The sequence below is a fragment of the Vigna angularis genome, chromosome 10 (assembly GCF_016808095.1).
Source record: "Vigna angularis cultivar LongXiaoDou No.4 chromosome 10, ASM1680809v1, whole genome shotgun sequence".
In the NCBI taxonomy this organism is placed as follows: domain Eukaryota; kingdom Viridiplantae; phylum Streptophyta; class Magnoliopsida; order Fabales; family Fabaceae; genus Vigna; species Vigna angularis.
This window is the reverse complement of record NC_068979.1, coordinates 19,658,994-19,678,278: the sequence shown is the minus strand read 5'-3', so window position 1 is coordinate 19,678,278 and position 19,285 is coordinate 19,658,994. Positions and strand designations below refer to the sequence as shown.

General features: G+C 34.9%; 1 protein-coding gene across 1 annotated transcript; it reads left to right on the top strand.

Moving 5' to 3' along the window:
• The first annotated feature begins 13,852 nt into the window (after positions 1 to 13,852).
• LOC108336094 (uncharacterized) lies at positions 13,853 to 16,748 on the top strand. The gene is made up of 9 exons (XM_017572423.2): positions 13,853 to 14,235; positions 14,499 to 14,583; positions 14,763 to 14,879; positions 15,175 to 15,239; positions 15,332 to 15,420; positions 15,503 to 15,582; positions 15,709 to 15,820; positions 16,099 to 16,218; positions 16,350 to 16,748. The coding sequence occupies exons 1-9, from the start codon at positions 13,935 to 13,937 to the stop codon at positions 16,533 to 16,535; spliced, it is 1,155 nt and encodes a 384-aa protein (XP_017427912.1). The 5' UTR covers positions 13,853 to 13,934; the 3' UTR covers positions 16,536 to 16,748.
• The last annotated feature ends 2,537 nt before the right edge of the window (positions 16,749 to 19,285 follow it).

The following is a 19,285-nucleotide window of genomic DNA, read 5'->3' as shown; positions in this document are numbered from 1 at the left end:
GTGATGGGTGGTTGAACTGATTTTGGTGAATTTGAGGTTGTTTATGAATTGGTTTGGGTTTTGTTTAACATTTGGAATGTTAGAAAATTGAGTTAGGAGGGTGTGGTGGTAATGAAGTAGAGTTTTACTTGGTTTAGAACTAAAATTGTATGAAGTGGAGTAGCGAAAACTTGATTTTTGTGTTCTGTGTGCAACTGGTCAATGTGGAGAGTCTTGGTAAGTCATTTGGGATTTGTTAGAGTCCCTAAGTTGCTTGGAATTGTTCCACAAATGGTAGAATTCAATTTGAGTCTCTAAGTTGAGTTTTTTTAACTTTTTGGGTGAGATTGAGTCTACTTGTTTAGATTGAGGTTAGAAATGTTTAGACAACATTGGTTAAGTATATTTAGGTATATAACACAATCTAGGAGGGTTAGAAGTTGGGGAAAATAGTTAGAATTGGTAAACTTGGTGTAGGTTGCGTAATTCTACAGATTTGGTGTTGTAAATTATGCAGCCTCGCTGAGCGAGTGGAGTCGCTTAGTGAGTGGTTGTGGAGGCTGGCTCACTGTTGATGATTCACACAACGAAAAGGTGCGTTGAGCGATTGTTTGAGGTCTGAGAGTAGTGTGAGTTTTATTCGAATAGCGAATGGGTGCGCTCAACGAGTGTTTGGAGGGTCGGACACTGTTTGAACTCTTGCATAGCGAGTTGGGGCTCTAAGCGAGAGGGTGGGGTCTAGTACCACTGGTAGTTTAGTTCACTCAGCGAGTTGGGTCGCTGATCGAGTGGTTTGGTGGTTAGGGGTACTGTCAGTGGATTCGCATAACGAGTTGGGTCGTTGTGCGAAAGAAGTCTATGGTCGCTTAGCGATTGTGTGCGTTGTGCGACTGGTCCATGTGTTAGTTTCCTCTTTATTTCCTTTTTCTAGTTTGATTTAAATGAAGTTTTGGGTTCATTGTGAAGTATGTATGAATGTGTAATAAGGTATATGATTGATCATGTCATGGGTTATGTTTCAAAATGAAAGTATGGTTTCAAAGTGGTGAAAGTAAGTTCCAAAGTGAATCCTCTTGGTGAGGTTCAAGTATGTTTAGAATGAATGCAGGAGTTTAGTCTTGGGGTTTATCCTTAATGCGATACAACAACAAAACGCTACATTGGTTCAGCAGAATACAGTGGCCTTGCAACAATTAGATGCTGCTAGGGTGTCAATAGAGGCCTCCTAGAGATAGTATGTGGAGCTCATGAGTAGTGGCAAGGCCAGCTAGACCTTCATCATCTTCTTCTGCTCAACCTCGAGAGTGAAGTCTTTAGAGTTTCTTGTAGCATTGTTCGACCAAGTTTAGTTGCAAAGTTAGTCCTGATGAAGCATATTAGTGGTTCAGGGATATAGAGAGGATCCTTAATGCTAAGAGATGTTCAGATGAGAACATATTGGCTTTCACTTAGTATTTGCTATCAGGGGAAGCCAGTCATCGGTGGAGTAGCATGAGGATGCTACTAGAGGGTAGTGGTACACTCTAGCTAACAAATGCACATATATTTTTATACTGGTTCACTCCAGCTAATCTACATCCAGTCTCCTCTATCCATAGAGGGTTCCACTATAATTTTCACCAATACTACAACTGAGTATTGTCACCACTCTTGGTATCCCTAGACACTCCTGGTATCCCTAGTCAGCGAATAACCTTTCGTTACCCTAGACTAGTTGAGTATTCGCACCACTTCTGGTACTATACAATTAATAACGGTTTAAAATACCGTTATCTGTGATGTAATTTTGATACTAAATGCACGCTTTTTTACTTAGAAACTTGCTTGCACTCATGCTTTTTAATTAAGTTGTGTGAATAAGAGAGTTGAGGTTGAATTTGATGATTTTATGACTAATTCCCTTTGTTTTGATAGAAAATGAGTTAATACAAGAAGCAGAGATGAAGTGCTAAGGATATAGAGCTCAGAAAGGCCTGAAAAGCACCAGAAGAGGGAACCGCACGAAGCTTGGGCGACCTGCAGGAGGCTTGAGCGTTGAAAAATCGACGTCCATCGCACAGGCGCCCTAGGCCGCCCGGGCGTCGAACCCTGAAGCCTGGGCAAAATCGAAGGCTCAAGCCCTACGGAAATCGACGTCCACCTCCCGGGCGCCCTATATGGGACGCCCGAGCATCGTGCGTTGCAGATCTGACCCAGTTTTTGCTCTGTTTCGACTCTTTTCGACCGGGCCTTGTTTCTACTCTGTTCCAACTCTATTTAAAGGACCCATGCGCTCTAGGTTTTGTATCTCTGGCTGGAGCAACACAACAACACACTCTTTTATTCTCTAAATGCGGATCTGGAGGCGGGAGCTTCCTCTTCTACTCTTAGGGTTTCACTATCTCATGCTTTTCCATTATTCATATAGTTTCTCCATGTCTATGGGGAACTAAACTCTATTTTTTGTTGGGGAATGATGTAACCTTGTGAAATCTCATGTATTTGAATTGATTCTTAATCATATATGCTTTATTTATTAATTGTTAGGGAATTCATCCGTTTTAATGCTTGCTCTATTTAACTCATTTAGTAGCATGATTTATGAATTGCATGAGTGCCGGGAGGTTCCTTACAATTCAGGTTCTTGTTGAATTCTCCCAAGGGTAATATTTCTCAGGGATGAGGGTATGAGTACTTGGTCGTCTTAAGCTCTTGATCTTCAGACTTAATTTTCTAGGAACGCTAGGAATTGCACGAACTAGGAATTAAGGCAGGCTTATTGCGTTGAGGGATCGGGTTCTAAGTAATTTAGTGAGTGACGTTAATATTAATGTAAAAAAGAAGAATTCTTATATACATGAGAGTAAACTTGGTGAAATCAAACCCTAACAACATATTCATCTCATTTTATAAACAACCTTCGTTCATCTTTGTGTTACTCTACTATTGATCAATTTGCATTCATATTTAATTTTATGTCTTTGCATTTGAAACCAACAATCTCATTTTATTTAAGTCTTAATTAATTGATTCATCACACAACTTTTTAGTGCCGAGAGTCTTCAGGGATACGATACTTGGTCTTACCATTTTATATTACTTGTGCGATTCGGTACACTTGCCGATCCATCAACAAGTTTTTGGTTTCGTTGCTGGAGATCAAAAATATTGTCAACAACAATCCTGATATCCTTTGACATGCTACCTAGATTTCCTTAACTCCTCAGAGTTTCAACAACAAGTGTTTTAATTCTCTTTAGAAATGCAATAAACGATTTTTTACAAGTCGTTTAGACTATTACTCTGACAGAGATGATATGTGTACAATACAATACTATCTAGAGACTCCCTGGGTGTTTCTCTCTTTTATATTTTTATCTCTTCTTACAATAGTAAGCAAATAATATAGTGAAGCTTAAACGTGTTGCTTGATTATTCTTCTTTTTCTCTACTGAGATAATTTCTTTTTCTTGAGCCTTTTTGTGCTTTTCTTCTAAACGCTTTTTGTAGGATGAATATTTTCGTTGTAAGCTTTTCTCTTGTGTTATCCTCTTGATTCTTTCTTTGAGTGATGTATTATTTAAAGGCTCTTTGAAAAAATATTCGTTAGACTGAACTCTTGGCCTTGAATCTTGTGTCTTCTCTTTCTTTTGAAGCAGTCGTTTGTTAAAGTCAACTTGTCAAAGTATACATGCTTTTTCAGTACTTTGCTTGAAGTAAGTTATACTTTCTTTCAGACACTTCTTCTTATGAAGAGAACATTATATGAATGTCTCTTTTGTCTCAAACGTCCACTTATGATATATTTCAAATAAAGTAGTGGATGCGTGTAGTAGGCTATCCACATAAAATAGAGTAGATTGTGCATGCAATAAATATGTCTTATCTCTTATTACTTTTGTTGTTTTTTTGATAAGTGTGAAAAATACTTGTTTTTATACTTATAAATGAGCTCAAAGTTGTACTTATTCATGTGTTTCCTCATTAAAAAGTTGTAATAGGAAGTAGAAAGTTTTGTAAACAATTGTACAAGAAATTCTACATTATTTGGAGTGTTGAAAACCTTGTTTCACAAAGCGCACATCATCAGTCGCTCATCCAAAAGAAGACTTCTCGCACATCGCACCAGAACTATGCGCTGAGCGAATTGAGGCAGTTGGAGGTGTGCAATTGAGATTTTCACTCAGCACATGCATAGTTGTGGGTTGAGTGAATTAATTAAATGAGGTTGGTTTTAAAAGTCGAGACAAAAAGAAAGAGGCTTCTTCTGACATAACACAACACGAAAAATACTGGAGAAACATCAAGAGACGACTCTAAGGCTTCAAGACTTCACTTTCTGCAAGGAATTGCAGTAAAGAGTATGTTCTAGATGACTAGGAGTGGCTAATTTTACTGTTCATTGGAATTGGTTGTAATGACTCTTCATTAATGTAACTTTCCTGTGCAATATATGTCTATGTTCATGTTTTTTTCTTGACTTGCTTACGATTATACGAAAGTATAATTTGATTTAAACGTTCTTTGGTACTGGAAGTATTTTTGGAACATAAACGTAAGAAAAGCAACCAAAAGTAATGATGCTAGGAATAGTTTTCGATCTTTTGGTCATTCTTAACATCAAATTTTAATGCAAAGTTTCTGTTAAATTAATTCAGGAATTAATGATTTAATAGATGACTTTAGAACTTGTTTTAAGGAATTAAATCAAGATACGTTAATGTGAATGCTTGAATATAGAATGTATACTGTTCAAGATGTTACTGTAATGTTAGTCTAAAACCAATTCCAATGACACTTTCATTTAAATTTACAATATCAAATTTCTACGTTTGTTAATTTTATGCAATTTTTCAAGTATGGAATCAAAGACTATAATCATTAAATTGATCTTGATAAACGAACTTGATTAGATAACTTGACTCAAATTCCCTTGGGAGACAATACTTTTACTTATTCACTTTATTACTTGAGACAATTTTGGTACACTTGCCAAAGGGTTATCATTTTTAAAAGTTAAGCATTTAATGAAATTTAATGCTTGTTCAGAACAATAAAGTGCTTTTTCAATTCTCTACCATTGAGGTACATTTATCATTAAAGCTTTTTTTAAGATAATAAGCATTGAGTTGGAACTTCCTCGTTGGACGAAGTAAAGATTTTAGCTTATGGTATCGTCTAGGCTGATGTAAACGATTTTTGGAATATTGCCTTTTAGATCTTGAGCATTTAACATGTTTCCTTCTTTTTGAGACATTTCCTTGACCCCTTTTTGATTTTTGAGAGTTTTAACTGAATACCCTTGGGTACATATAGCTCATGTGTGTAGCTTAACTCTCTTTCGACGCTTTTCCTTATGGGTCTTTTAGCGTTGTGTTGGAAGCTTTTATTCTACTTGTTTTCCTAAGGCTTTTCTATGTTGATGGATGATTTAGGAATCTTATTTCTAGCGTTTGTGTTTCTATCTATGTAATTCTTTAGACTTTGGTATTTTCAGATTCTTATTATCTCGTTTAATGTTATTTGATTAAACTTCAAAACATGAGAGTGTTTGGACGTGTAGACGATTTTGTCTTAACAATCTCTCCCTTTTTAATATTTAACAAATACACATCTAAACAATATGATCCCTTTTGGTTCATTGCAGAGTTTTATCTCTTTTATTGTTTTTATCTTGTGCATGCGGGTTAGTGGACAAAGTCAAAATATATATGAAAACAATTAAGTAAAGCAAGGTAAACAATTAGAGCATGAAATATAATGCGGTAAAACATTAATGATAAACACATAAACATGAATTTAAATATGGACTCCTAAGATGAACTTCTAATAATCTGGAGAGTCCCCCTCATTCTATGTTATCCTAGACTATCAACCATACTCCCCCTAAGTTGTTTACCATATTTTAGATATGAGATTCATATGAGATTATATACTAGCTTCTAGGATAAAGTATTAAATTGTTAGAGGTGTGACTGTAATACTATGTCGAAGATAGTATCCAAAACTATCTCCTCCTTATTTGATAAATGATAAAAAGGGTATTCCAAAGTGAAGTTTAAGCAAACATATTGTCCAACTATTTTGACTTAGAGTGTGTGAAGGTAGATATTTTCAACAATCAGGTGCAATTATCATACATCACATGATGCTAGGTCTATATGCATGTCTATGTGAACTATCTATGATACAATTGTTAATTACCACAAGGTATGAGTATTAATGAATATAATAAGTCACACACTTAAAAGTATTTTTCAATGTATTATTTTAAATGGGTTAAACATTGTGTTTATGACTCATGACTAGAGGGTTTAAGGTCATTTGAGGAGGGGCTTGGTTGTGACGAGTTGAATAAGAAGTTGTAGTTGGGAGGAAAGTGTTTCAAGTCTTGCTTCGACTTTAGCATCCTGCTTCGCTAGAGTTGACCTGACCACAATTAGGACATCTTCAAGTATGAGTTGTGAGGATGATAGGGTAGGAACAACTGATTGTGGTTGATCTGACAAGGGTGAGTTCTCAAGCTGATCATGTTTAGATGCTTCTTCATTGTGAATTTCTTCCGTCTTTGGTGGTGAGGTGGAAGTCTTTGATCTAAGTAACTCAACATCATTTTCTTTTTGTTTCTTCATTAGCCTGATGAGGTTTATGCATATGACTTCTAGTTTGACATTTTTCAGTATGGCCAATAGCTTGTTGAAGGGAGGTGCACGAGGAAGACTAGGTAGAAGTCAGTACCCAATGTCATATGCATCTCTTAGGAAGGCATCATTGGTGTCATCAAAATGATAAATCCTATTTGGTTGTAGAAGACACGCTCCTTTGGGCTGTATTTCATTCGTTTCGTGCTTGAACAAGAATGGACTTGTTGAAGCATGATCAATTTTCGACTCATCAGTCACATTGAATATACTTTGCTTCTAGTAGAGATAAACATTTGATTCATTATTGTGAGCATGGATATTCTTATCTCAAGTCTGTCTAGGGTCTGTCAACGATGGTTTTGTGGGTGCTCATCTTATTTCTTTGATAGTTATGACCTTCTTCATCTTTAGACATTTTTTATCCACAACGGGAAACTTTGGAGCAATTGCCTCTAACATTACAAGTACCTATCTTAGACGCCTTTTTCCATACTCATTTTCCTACAGTATTGTTAGAGCCATGTTGTGATAGAATTCTATAGGGAGGCTACCTTTCACATATAGTGGATGGACAATAGGGAATTGAGATAGATGAGTATAGGACTAAACATGATCAATATAACCTCTTACTGAATTCGAATGGTTAAATTCAGCCTATGATCGCTCTATTGCCATCCTAAATTTGTATTCTTCAATGTCTATATGTTGATATGTTGGATGTGAGTCATAGCAGATGAATGCCATAGCCCCTTTTAGTATATGGTTAGGTGGTGATTACTTGAGGTTGGGATATACTTCTTTCACGATAATGGGTGTTGGAAGAGCAACAATAGAGTTTTGTGGTAGCTTTTGGTATTCTGGTGAAGGGGTATGGTCGTATGACGATTGATAGGGAGTTATATTATAGGATATTTCAACAAGGAGTTTGTGAAAGGGTTCAAAGGTGGGCATATTTTTATGACTGTCAAGTGGAGGCCTAGGTTCATAGTCTTGGTTTTGCGGGGTACGAAGAAGTGGATAGTCGAAGTGTTGGTATGGTATGGGTTGAAAGGCTAAGGGATAGAAGGATTGTATATTTAAGGTAGGTCTGAAGGTTAAGTCATGGATTGTAGATGGTTTAGGTGGTTCTTGAAGAAGTTGATTTGACAGTGGTTCAATTTCAGCACGCAAAGGTAGAGGTAGAAGTGTTTGAGGATCATTAGGTCGTGGAAGAGTTTTAGTTGTATGTGATTCCATGGCAAACATGTCTTTAACTATAGCAACCTGGTTTCTTTCAAGATTGATTTGTCGACTAGCATCACTTCCTTGGATTAGTGAGGAGTTTCTACACCTTGAATGATCTGAATATCAGTTTTTGCCTAACTAGATTTGAACGCTTGAGCACTAGTTTTGCAGACCATCTGATCACCAGTTTTTTTTTTAGTGTTGGCTCTTGGTTAACAGACTTGTTTTTTAGTTCTTTTCTCTTGTTTGAAGATGTTGTCCGTTTCTTCAGTTTGTTTTGACTTTCAATGGTTAACCTTTTTTTTTCTAAAGGAGGAACCTTGCTGAGTTTCTTCACTTCTAGCTTCATTTGTTTGATGTTCCCGGTATTGAACTTTTGACTTCTGACTACACTATTTACCAGAATGGGGTTTCTGTGTGGGGATGAAGTGGATGGTGACATTAAGTGGTGTTCCATTAATTGGGAGAGCAAACAAGGGTAATAACTCCAAAAGTTGTAACTGTCCATTCCTCTAATTATGCTCATCAAGTTTATGTAAATTAAATGGGGTAGATTGAATGGAATACCAATCATCATATGGAAGATGGCAAATCTACCCAATTCTGTGATGTGATCGCAAGAGCTATTTTTGTGAAGGAATGTCTTAGAGCAAACTTGTTGAAGTATCTTTGCGTGTGGGGTCAGATCCTTGTAGATTAACTCTATATCCACATATTCAGGTTTGAAGTTTTGCCCATAGAGTAGCTTCCCAACTTTGCCTTCTTCTTTATACACAAAGTCCCAATTGTCGTAGTATCAATTGTCCACTCTAGGACATTCAGTAGCCTTGGCTATGATCTTGATGTTGAGAGTTACTACTCTACCTAGCACTTTCAAAGTAATTCTCCTTTCCTCTTAGTTCCATATTTGTCCAGAACTGATAGATTAGTTCAGGTAGAATGGGAGAATCCCGTTCAAAGAACCGGTGAATCCCGCATTGATGTGTGTCATGCAGTATGTCGTAGCCATGGATTCTTAGTTCCTAGAGATCAACCAGTGTTCCTCATAAATTCTGATTGCTTTGTCCATGGGTGAAGGTAGAGTGGATGCCCTTTTTGCATTTGAGAAAACTTCATCAAAGGTCATGACTTCTTCAGGTTGAACAACCATGGTTTTATAGAGGCTCTTTATAGAAAAAAAAAAGAGATTTTTGAGAGTATGGTTGTTGTGGCTTGAGGAACACGAAGACGAGGGTTTTTCGTAACTTGGAGAATACGAAGGGTTTCGATTTGGCAGTATTGATGTGAGAGGAAAGAGTGTGATCATAAGGTTGTAATTGTCAGAAAAAGAAATCCTCATTTCTTATTTAAATGAGTGCTACCTAATAGACTATGACGCGAAGGGTTAAGTTCTAAAAGGAGTTATATCTTGAGTGGCATGTCATAAATCACACTATGATTTTGTTATATGCGATTTGTGCTTAAGCTTGTGAAGGTCTGTGGAGGGATTGCATTAGATAATGTTGAGTATGACATCAGACATACTATGAGTCCTATATGTTTGACTCTCTAAACGCTAGGAGAACACACTAACACATGTTGAATCAGATTCATTCAACAATCCTTCTACCAAGTGGATAACATCAATTGAGTAATACATCATTATTTTTTTTAGGGATACTATGAATTATAGTTAAGACGTTCCAAATCAAATTGGCCACTTTCTTGATTCACATTCCAAACAACACCTCATTTCACAATGACAATAATAAATGGAATAACAATTCAATTAACATTAACAATAATTAACGGAAGCAAAGATGCATATTTTATAACATTGAACAAAATTGGGTACATTACACTTATTTGTTCATCTATGTACAATGTTGTATGACTTTCTATAACAATACAAAAATCACTCATGTCGGATTCTAAGCGCTCTATTTTCAGTGTACGGAGTCCTAAGTGCTATGCTCTTGTAACACTTTCGTGATCCCCTAAAGCACGCATAAAACTTTCTCTGCGTTTTCTTTTTTGTATGTTTTTGGGTGTTGGTTGGTCATCCTTCTTATCCTCTCCAACTTTAGTAGCTGGTGTCTTCACAGAAGAAGAAAAAGTTTCCTTGCTTGAAGTACCAACATCATCATCAACCTGAAATTTAACAATATATATCATAGTATACAACCATTCATATTCTCATCAAAGTTCACTGAATATATCATAACATGCAAAACTCAAACAAGAAACCACATACCAATCGAAAATGCAATCAACAAAATCGAAAACCCAAATACAAATTGAAAACGCAATCAACAAAATGGAGAAACCCATTTACCTTGCTCGAAGGACCATGGTCACCGGACATTGCCATTGCGCACGAAAATGGAGGGAGAACGAAAAACAACACCTTCAGCAAAGCTTCGACGACGAAAATAGAGAGAGAGCGAACATGAAACGAGAGAGAACGAAATCTGAAGAGAGAGAGAACGATGGGGAATATAATAGAATGAAGAGAGATGAAACAAGGCAAGGGGTATTTTTGGAAGCTAAAAACTTTGAACCAGAAACCCCTTTCCATGTCACAATTATACACTAAAATTTATTTAAGAACGCACTAATCATGTGCTGCTATGTGGCATTGTAAAAAAGTTGGCAAACCAGCGTTGTCAAAATAGCGGGATCCTTTCTGAATCCACCTTTTCACTTCTCTCTTTTATTTTGTTTGTTTATTTTGATTTGGAAAAGTAAAAAGGTGGAATCTTGACTTCTCTTTCTGTTATTGTGGGTCGTGTTAGCCAACCGTATTAGCAGATAGTAAGAAAGGGATGAAAAAATGTCCATTCATGCTCGTATTAACACCTGTGACTCAACACTTGAATTTTCTATGATCTCATTTTGCTCTCTAGTTGTTTGTTTCAGTACCTCTCATGAATTTTAAGCTCAAATATTGATTGATTTGTGTTTGAGTTTATTTTGTTTGACAGAAATTTTTCCAAGCATTGAACGAGTTCGAGTACCTTGGAATTTTTCTCACTCTCAAAGAAATATTGATTAAGTATGGAACAATCAAGATTAATGAAAAAGAGGATACAAATATGTCTCATAAATTTTTGTTTCATTTAAATTTTTTTTTGATTAATTAAAATTAATTTTTAATTGATTTAAAAATATTGTTTGTTTAATTTTAAAATATTTTAATTATGTGTCATAAATGCTTGATTGATTTATTGGATGTCAATTTACTGTAAAATTTCAGGTATGAAAGTTATTTGACCATGAATTGTTTTGTGCGTAACCTATCTAATAGACAAAAGCTTGACTGTGAGAAGGGAACATATTTTGACAGAGCAAGAATGAATTTCACAAAGTAAATTGATTTTACACATTTTCATCATTGTACTTGATAAAAAGACCTAGAAAATTGAATTATTTTACTTTTCCCTAAAACCACATTTCCTTGACTAAAAATATTCAATGATCTCATAATAGAGTTCCATGTATGTTTAGTTTTTAGCACCTAACAGCATAAGTTGTTTTTTCATTTTCTTTTCTGTCTTCTCATCAATGTGTGTGTTTTAGACACTTAGACAAATAATACAAGATGAATATCGTGAGGTTGGGAGAGAAGACTTATAATAGGTTTTCATCCTTGTGGTACACTTGTCAGTACTGTTTTTTATTATTATTTTAGACATATATTATAAAATGTTTAATGGTGTTCACTTTGTGATTATGGGATTTACAGTTGTTGGGGACTGCCAGATGATGAGGTGATTACTTAATGTGATTTACATTCCTCCTTTGAACAACTATTTTTGTTGTTATTAGGAAAAATCCAAAAATATCCTAAGATTTTTCTTTGTATTTTATACTTATTTGAATTTCTTTACCTCTTCATGATTTATTTATTTTCCTTGATTCCTTCATTTTTTTTATTTAATCTAATTGGTCTTTGTGTGTGTGTGTGTGGAGGAAATAAGGATGAGGTAGAAAAGACAAAGTGAGTTCATGGTTTCAAGCTGCAGTGTTGACCTTAAAGTGAGGAAGTATAATGGAAGGGTTAGTGGACAAATAAGATAGACTGAGCTATGGTTTCAAGTGGTAACTTCAACCTTGAGATAAGGAAATGGTAACTGGTAGTGAGAACAAAGATGAGATTCAAGTTCTAGGTTTGATAAGATTTGAGTAAGAGTTAGTCGAAGAGTACGAAGACTAGGGTATGAAGTGAAACTAGTAAGGAGAATTCATTAGTATAGTGGAAACACATTTTCTTTATTAATAATTATAGAATGATAGATATAAATTATAGATCATGGATATATATTAATTAAAATAATTATTCTAATTTATATAAAGTTGGAAAATAATCGATGACATAGGTTTCGTAAGAAAAGGGCTCGTCTGAGAATATGTACGAGCTTGCGGGCCCATTTGAAAAACGGGTGAAGGAATGAAACCATTCATTCTGAATAGTTGAGTCTACTTCTCGTTATCCTCTTCTGCGTCTTCTGTGTCAAACTCGGTCCACAAGAAATGACAGTTATATTAAGCCACCACCACCACCGCCTATTCTCCACCGCCACGCGCTTAAACTCCGCCACCAGAGACTCGCGGCGGCGAGGGAGCGGCGCAAACTCCATTCGGTGCGCCGATGTGAGCACGGCCACGAATGAGAATCCGCGAGTGAGAGTGAGTAACAGGAGCGATTCACTGGATATATGCAGAGTGCTAAACGGGATGTGGCAGACCAGCGGCGGTTGGGGCCGAATCGATAGAGACGACGCCGTCGAGGCCATGCTTCGTTACGCCGACGCCGGCCTATCTACCTTCGACATGGCCGATCACTGCACGTTTACAATCTTTTTACTCGCTACTACTCTGTGCTGACGTGGACATTTCCTATTGGCGTGATATTCGTGCTTATTATTGAGTTTTCCGATAGATTAGTAATTAATTAAATGCGTAATAATATTCATTTTCTTTGATATTTGCAACTATACCTACCTAATTCAAAGTTCACATTTTTTTTATCAGACTTCTTTTTAAACGGGATTGGAAAACATTAAATTAAATATAAATTATGATAGTAAATTTTTTCGATGATAAAAAACAAGCTTAGTTTTTTCTGTACTCTTATTGTTATATATAGAAATATACAATAGAATTTTCTTTTCATGTTAAGAGTTTATTATTATTGACAACTATTATTTTTTATTAATTTTTCAATACACTTTATAAAACTGTTAAAAAAAAGTGTTATAAGTGTTTTATATTGTAAAAATATTAAATATAGTTTTTAGGTAGTTTCTTTTGTATTTCTTTGATATTGGTTTGATCCTGTGTTTTTGTTTTTATTTTTATTTTTTATTACATGTCAAATACATGGGTAGCATAAGTTTTGTTTTTTAAATTCGAAATATAAAACTATTAATTTTCTTTGTTTATTAAATTAAAGGGTTATTAATATTTGATTTAGAATTATTCTTAATTTGTGATTCCCACTTAATAATTATTTATATTTTTAGCAAATTGTATTTATTTTTTAAAACAGAAAATATTAAAATTGAATTTAATTAGCTTTATAATAAAAATAATTAATACAAACATAAAATATATTGTTACTTCTTAAAGTAATCTGTAAAATATTAAAATAATAATCATGTAATATTTTTTAAAATTTCTGCTCCGCAATTACTACCTCTTCAGTCGCTGCAACTCTACTCGAGGTTAGAAAATTGCCCTCTGAAAATTAAACGCAATAAACTAACCGGACATAAACACGTCAACTTCACCCAGCAAAATAACGATTGAACAAAAATAAATAATTTTTAAATAAGAACCTTGATTAAAAAGAACAAAATTTTAGATATGTAATAAAACAAAAGTTTTATACAGAAACTCAATTAAAAATATCCATTCCCTCAAAAAATCTATTTATACCAATAAAAATGATAAAAACGCATGGTGGAGAGCAACAGGGTGCTGATATAGGATAAAGCAGTGACAACGCAGCACTGTGACCATGACTCTATTATTTATCTTGTTAGAGCGACACGTAAATTTGCTGAAAGGAACTGTCTTATTTCGTGTATTTCCTACTGTCACTATGGGTTCTTGAGCACTTTGGAAATGTCAGAGTTGTTGCCGCATTCTTTGGGCAAATTCACTTTCAGTCCAAATGAAACACCAACTAGGAGAGGAATAGTAGCACCAAAATATAGGCATCTGAGGCCGTTTCAATGTGTGTGCACACAGGATAATCGAAGCATTGTCGTGAAGAATGGCAATGATTCTCTGGATATATGCCGGGTTGTGAATGGGATGTGGCAGACCAGTGGCGGGTGGGGAAGAATTGATAGGGATGATGCTGTTGATGCTATGCTTAAATATGCTGATGCTGGACTCACTACTTTTGATATGGCTGATATATGTATACAACTTAGTTAACTGCTTCTACTTGCTTTTCTGTTTGAAATAATGTACCCCTTTAAGGAAATTCCTTGACTACACGCTGAAGTTATTCTTTAGAGGAATAGAAGGCGATAGTAGATTTGATGTGTTCAAATTTGAGTGTTATGTGATTGTTGGATGTTTTAGATGTGGATTCTTCCCAACATGAGCTTTTTGCAAGCCTTCTTAGAGGTTATGCCTTTTGAGGATTGTTCTCATTGTTGTGTTCTTCGGGCTTTGCAGATGGACCTGCTGAAGATCTATATGGGATTTTCATCAACCGAGTTCGTTGTGAGCGTCCTCCAGAATTATTGGAACAGATCAGAGGGTGAGTTGATCAGTAACTTCATATTCTTTTATACTTTTTTCTTCTATTTGAAGATTTGAAGAAGATGCAGCTACTTTTATAGTATTTGGCTGGTAAGCGTCCTACCATATATTTCCAAATTGTTATTGAAAATATAAAGGAAAGTATTTTCTTATTGTCCATTGTATTATTTGGTGCAGTCTCACTAAGTGGGTGCCTCCGCCAGTTAAGATGACTGCTAGCTATGTAAAAGACAGCATCAATGTTTCAAGGAAGAGGATGGATGTAGAATCCTTGGACATGCTTCAGTTCCATTGGTAGTTAATCCCTCTGTATTGTGTTTATTTGATCTACAAACTATCATGGTTCAAGCAGCATAATTATTTATCCACATTTTGCAATTCTTGAAATTTTTAGGGAAAATCATAACGATTACCATCATCCATGACCATGAGACCATCATAGAAAACATCATACATTTTGATTCTGTACTGAAATAGTGAAATGAGTACTGGATTCCCACTATCTAGCCAAACTACTTCTGTAAATAGTTCTAACTCTCTGAAGTTCAGGATTCTTGTGACAATTCACCTCTATCTCTAATGGATTTAGGTGGGATTATTCAAATCCAGGCTACTTGGATGCGCTAAAACACCTTACAGACTTGAAAGAAGAAGGTTAGTTTTGTTTCTGATTAACGGTTACGAATTCACATATAAGTTCACATTTCTTGCTTTGATCAAACTACGCTAGTTAAATTTTGATACAGGTAAAATCAAGACCGTGGCTCTGACAAATTTTGATACAGAGAGGTTACAGATTATTCTTGAAAATGAGATTCCTGTTGTAAGCAATCAGGTATATCCACTTGCTTTAATTTTTTTGAGTTCTTTTAATAATCTTTATAGTTCGTGAACCTTATTGGTATCTTCGATTTCAGGTACAACACTCACTTGTCGATATGCGTCCTCAACAAAGAATGGCAGAGCTTTGTCAGCATACAGGAGTCAAACTTATAACGTCTCTCTCTCCCTTTCTTAGAGGATAAAGAATTTTCAGCATAGAAAATAGTTCTTTCAAATACTAGATGAAAGTTTAGTAGAATTTATCTAAAAGAATTTCCACTTAGATCAATTTCTGATGCAGGTATGGAACGGTAATGGGTGGTCTATTGTCTGAGAAGTTCCTTGACACCAACATAGCTATTCCTTTTGCTGGTCCTTCAATAAACACTCCCTCCCTCCAAAAGTACAAAAGGGTACGATTTCATGACAACCTTTCTTTAATTGTAGGTAGTTTAAGAAACATTTAGCACCTTTTGTGCTCTATAAAAAGGTTCTGTCTCTTCTAAATATGCTACATTGTAAAGCTAAGATAAGCCTTTTTGGTAGATGGTCTGGAAAAGGGTTATCAATGACAAATAACTCTGAATCAATATGTAGGCTATATAACAATTCAAGTTGATGATTTGAATTTTTGTCCACATAACTTAGTTATATTCATATGTTTTTTTCTATACTTTGCATCTGTTGACAGATGGTAGATGCTTGGGGAGGATGGAATTTGTTCCAGGGACTACTTCGGACTCTGAAACAAGTAGCTTCTAAACATGGTGTTTCAATTGCAACGGTTGCAGTGAAGTATATATTAGATCAGGTGAATTTAGTTGATTGATTTCTTCTCTCTCCAGAATTTGATGTGCTTATTGCTATAAAATCTCATTCTCATGTTACATTGATAAGGCCTGGTATATATCCCTTTCATTTTGCCTCTTGTCAAACATGCAGCCTGCTGTAGCAGGATCGATGATTGGTGTCAGACTTGGCTTGTCAGAACATATTCAAGACGCCAATGCTATATTTTCTCTTGCTCTTGATGAAGACGATGTGGGCAGCATAAGAGAAGCCACGGCGAAAGGAAAGGATCTACTAAAAGTGATTGGTGACTGCGGAGATGAATACAGGCGTGCATGAGTCATGTTGGGTTATCAAACTGGTGAAATGCTGTGTTTTTTTATGTAGTACAAGAGCATGAAAAGGGGGTTGGCGACAGAGGAAAGTGTTCAAGCCCATTTTTTTGACAGTTGAATTTCTGTATGTAATACTTTTATGGATTCCTCCGACTGGTAAAAAGACAAAATACATGAAAAGAGAAAGTAATGAATTCTCTAATATAGTTTTCTCAAATATGTGAGTTTTAGAACAACTTTTCCTTTTTCTATAACAATAACAATTAGCAAATACTACACATATTAAAGATCATTCAAAGAAGATTACATATGATTTAGTGGTAAAATGGAAGAGATGGAGTAAGGAGGAAGAAAAATAAATTGTGTACCTTGAATAAATTGTTCCCTAATTTTATGCAAGCAAAGGAATTAATAACTCTGTATATATCTTATCCATTTTCATTCACACAATTACTCAAACAGCTTATGACAGCTTCGGTAACCACCAGTTGCAGAGCTGTGTAAATAATAACTCCTTTTCTTTTTCTCCCATATAACAACATCATATGATAGTTATTAAGTAAGAAATATAAAGAAATGAAAAAGATATCCAGAGTTTCTAAATTATTGTAAAGGAACAATTTAAATTTTTCTAAAATGTATTATGAATTCAGAAAAATTTTCTAATTTTATTGTAGAACCTTACCGATATAACAAATATGAGCATTATTATTATGTGTTTTTATTATTTTTTATTCTTATTTGCTAAATGTTTTTTAAAACTAAAATTCTTTTTCCCCTAAGCCATTTTCATTACCCCTTCCTAAGATAAATAAGATTCATTATATCACTATTTTCTAAATTATATCCCTTGAATTCGGTCTGTTTTAAAAAAATTAAAATAAATACTTATTTAAAAATAAAAGCATTTGAATATTTATTAAATTTATTTAATTTGGTTAAATAAATAAAAAATACAGTATTCACTTCTGAATTGATATTATCCTTCAAAAGTTTTAAAATTAAATTTGTTAAGTAATAATTTCATTTCATTTTTGCATAAAATACTCTTTTTGCTTAAACCTTCTCCAGAGCTCCACCAAGTTACTTCAGCCCAAATCAGAATCACTTGTACTGGCGCCAGTCATCAACTTCTCCTGCGATTGCAACTCTACCACTTGACCAAAGCCATTGTCAGCGACAAGTTCATAGCCGAAGTTAACCCTAGCTATTCTCCATTTAACCAGATTCGCCGAAAGCCAATACAAGTCCTGGCTGATCAGACTCGCCGGCGGCATCGCCTCCTCCTCCGGTTCCGGTGCCGGTGCGTGCTCCGATTTCACTTTCCTCACATTTTAAGAATGTTGGGTCATCATCATTTCATTTAGCATTTGTAGAAATTATATGCCCATAACGTGTTTGTAGAAATGATGAAAAGCTGTCCGTAACGGTGAAATACTTGTTTAGTCATTTGGTATATTTTTATAAAAATTTAATCACATTACTTGGTTGTTTCTTTTTTTCACTCACCATTTATTCCTCCATTCACTTCCCTTATGTTGTGAATTAAATTCAAAAAGATAGACACACTTCTGAAATACAATAACCGTGAAGGCCACGGTAAACCCCTGCATTTGCAGTTTTATACCCATCAACCCTTCCCTTGTACAGCCTTAGCTCACCGATCACCGCTAGCCAACCAATAGCAATACCAACTATACTATGATATTGTAATCCGTGTTTTTTTTTTCTGCAGTCGTATATTGTGAGCTGCTATAAAAAAGAAAAAGAACAGGAAAAACCAGAATTGTTGTGTTTTCTTTGCGGAAGGATTACCAGAAAGCAACCATGGATGGTACGTCATCTCTGTTATACTGACTATGTTGTCTTTACTGGCATGTTAAATTGTTTTGCTTTAGGTCACATACCTTAAAATATGAAAAGGTTCAAATGTTTGGAAGATGAATAATGCTAATAAACTTTTGTGTGGGTTTCAGTCGATTCGCAGCCAACTATGGATGAAACAATTTTGGTTGGTGATGATTTAATGACCGGTCCTCCATCGCCTGTAGTACCACCGGAAATAGCCTCCCATGTCCTCCAAGGTGTTGATTTGTGTGATGGACTTCTTAGGAATCTATTTCTCTGTAAGTATCGTTTTCATTAACCAGGTGCAACTGTTCTTTCCCTTGATTCCTTTTCTTGCATAAAATTAGGGAACAATTTATTCAAGGTACACAATTTATTCGGCATCTTTGGTATTATTTTTGGAATGTTAGTTTGTTTTTTATATAGTTTGTAGTTGTATTTTCTGTTTTTCTTTAAGTATATATAAACATTTCCTTTAAGTGAATAAATGTAGTGAATTCTCCTGTCTTAATTTTAATACAGTTGTATAGAGAAGAAAGAACGTCTAAAATCCTAATAATTAATGTGTATAAAAAATAAGGAAATTAATGGCGCAAAAAGAAAATAAGAGCAATTTATTTATATACTTGGTTTTTTTTTGTAGTTTAATTCTAGTAACATATTATATTCTGGAAATTGAACTTGTATCGTAAGATTTACTTTTAAGAAAAATAGCCCTTAGATCTACGTTTATATTTTCATTTGATAGTTCTAAGTAGATGCAATGACATGCATTAAGCAGTTATTTTGCTTCGTTGTTTTGTAATTAGGATTAAGGTTATGTAGGAACGTGAGTCACTTGATTTTTTTCCGACCTTGTAAAAAACGTGGGTACACTTTTTTGGTATGCCCAGATTGGAGAAGTTA